General features: G+C 42.7%; 1 protein-coding gene across 1 annotated transcript; it reads right to left on the bottom strand.

Moving 5' to 3' along the window:
* Positions 1–809: 809 nt before the first annotated feature.
* OR11L1 (olfactory receptor family 11 subfamily L member 1) lies at positions 810–1,875 on the bottom strand. The gene has a single exon (XM_006730504.2). It carries the CDS (start codon positions 1,779–1,781, stop codon positions 810–812), a length of 972 nt encoding a protein of 323 aa, XP_006730567.2. The 5' UTR covers positions 1,782–1,875.
* Between the last annotated feature and the right edge of the window lie 297 nt (positions 1,876–2,172).

The following is a 2,172-nucleotide window of genomic DNA, read 5'->3' as shown; positions in this document are numbered from 1 at the left end:
AGCAGAGGTCTTCTAAATATTGGCTGAATAAAAGAAATTTTGACTCCTCTCTTCCCTCCTTCCTCCCCTCCCATCTGTTTTCCTTCCCTTCCCTTCCCTTTCTTTTTTTCCCCATCTCTCTGCTTGCTTTCTCACTCATCCATCCTTCCTTCCTTCCTTCCTTCCTTCCTTCCTTCCTTCTTTTCTTCCCTCTCCACCTGTCCTCTCCCTCCACTTATGTCTCCCTCCCTCTGCCATTCTCCTTCTCTTCCTTCCTTTCCTAGAATTTTATTAAATAAAAAGCATTAAAAGTCTAAATTCCTGTAGATAAATCTTTGACACTTCAAAAACCCTTCTTTGTTCTTGTCACTAGGAGAAAATTTAGGTCAATAATCATTTATATATCTCCATTCATTACACAGACATTTAATAGGCACCAATAGCACCAGGAATTGAATCTATAAAGCCAGTTCCTACCAGTACTTAAAAGATGTATAACTTTTCTATGTGTATGCTTCATGAACTCAGGAGAAATCCTACTATAAAATCTGAAAGTAATGTGTGAAATCATCATGCACTGAAATCACACAATTAGATTCTCATCAGAAGATGAAAGAAAGTGTCAAAGGATAAGATTGCCCCCAAAATGATTTGATAGAGGCTATTTGTCTTCTGAACAGTTGTTGGCAAGGGGCCATGATGAAACTCTTTCATTATGGCTTGTGGAATTCAACATGGTGCCAAGGATGACATTCTGGTTTGAAGGCTCCAAACTTGCCACTCCCATAATCCCCAAATTAATCCACTGTGTGTTCTTGTGCTAATTTTTCTTACCTAACAAAGAAACTCCCCTTCACTCTTACTCCATAGATACCACACTTTTTTCTCATGACTTTTCTAACAGCCTCTTTGAATTCTTGGTTCCTCAAGCTGTAGATAACAGGGTTCAGCAGTGGGGTGACCACAGTGTAGAAGACAGAAATGATCTTGTTGATTTCAGGTGACAGATGGTCATTGGGGTGAACATACATGGAGATCATGGTCCCATAGTAGATAGTGACAACAGCCAAATGGGAGCCACATGTGGAAAAGGTCTTCATCCGGCCAGAGGCTGAAGGAATTCTCAATATGGTAGATATAATGAAAACATAGGACACAAGTGTAAGAAAAAAGCAAATGCGCAGCACTGCAATTGACAGGATAAAGATGACCATCCTGGTGATATACACACTGGAACATGAGAGCTGCATGAGGGGAGGAAGGTCACAGAAGAAGTGATTGATCTGGTTAGGACCACAGAAATCCAACTTGGAGATCATTAGGGAGGGCAGAAATCCTGTGCCAACACCTGTCAACCAGGAGATTGCCACCAACTTGGTGCAGATCTCAGGACTCATCAGGAAAGAGTAGTGGAGTGGGCTGCAGATGGCCAGATATCGGTCATAGGCCATCATGGCCAGAAGAAAGCACTCAGTAGCCCCAAAGAATACAAAGAAGTAAAGCTGTGCCATACAGGCAGGGAAAGAGATGGCTTGGCCGTGGGAGAACAGGTTGGCTAGGAGAAGGGGCACAATGGTGGATGTATACCAGATCTCGAGAAAGGAGAGGTGTTTGAGAAATACATACATGGGTGAGTGCAGACGCTGGTCCTGGCTCACCACTGCAATAATGACAACATTCCCTGTGACTGTGAGAAAGTAGATGAGCAGGAAGATGGCAAAGAGCAGTGTCTGCCATTCAAGAAGGTTCTGGAATCCTAGCAACTGAAACTCAGTGACACTGGACACATTTGGGGGCTTCATTGCCTGTGGAAGGGAAAATATTTTGCAAAATCACTATATAAAAGCCAAGCAAATATTTGTAGCTATTGATGTTTAGCAGTTCAGAGACTAATTTTTTAAAGCAGGCACATATGGATGCAGTGACTCTCTTTTCTCACCTACGGGTTTTGTCTGATATAGAAGTCAGGCGTAGCTTATCTCCTGTGACGTCTTGGGAAAGTTTATTCATTCTCCTGTCAAACAATATTTACGGATACCTTGCTCTGTGTGTGTGTGTGTGCGTGTGTGTGTGTGTGTGTGAAGCTTTGTGCTGAGCTAACCTTTTCCTCCACCAGTGTCCTTTCTTGCCCAGTTGGATACCATACTCTGCCACTGAGCATGTATCCTGTGTACATTAAATATGTCACCTTCC

This window comes from Leptonychotes weddellii, chromosome 7 (genome assembly GCF_054177405.1).
Source record: "Leptonychotes weddellii isolate Sample4059 chromosome 7, ASM5417740v2, whole genome shotgun sequence".
Taxonomy (NCBI): Eukaryota; Metazoa; Chordata; class Mammalia; order Carnivora; family Phocidae; genus Leptonychotes; species Leptonychotes weddellii.
Note: the sequence above shows the minus strand (reverse complement) of the source record. Positions and strands in the feature narration are given on the sequence as shown.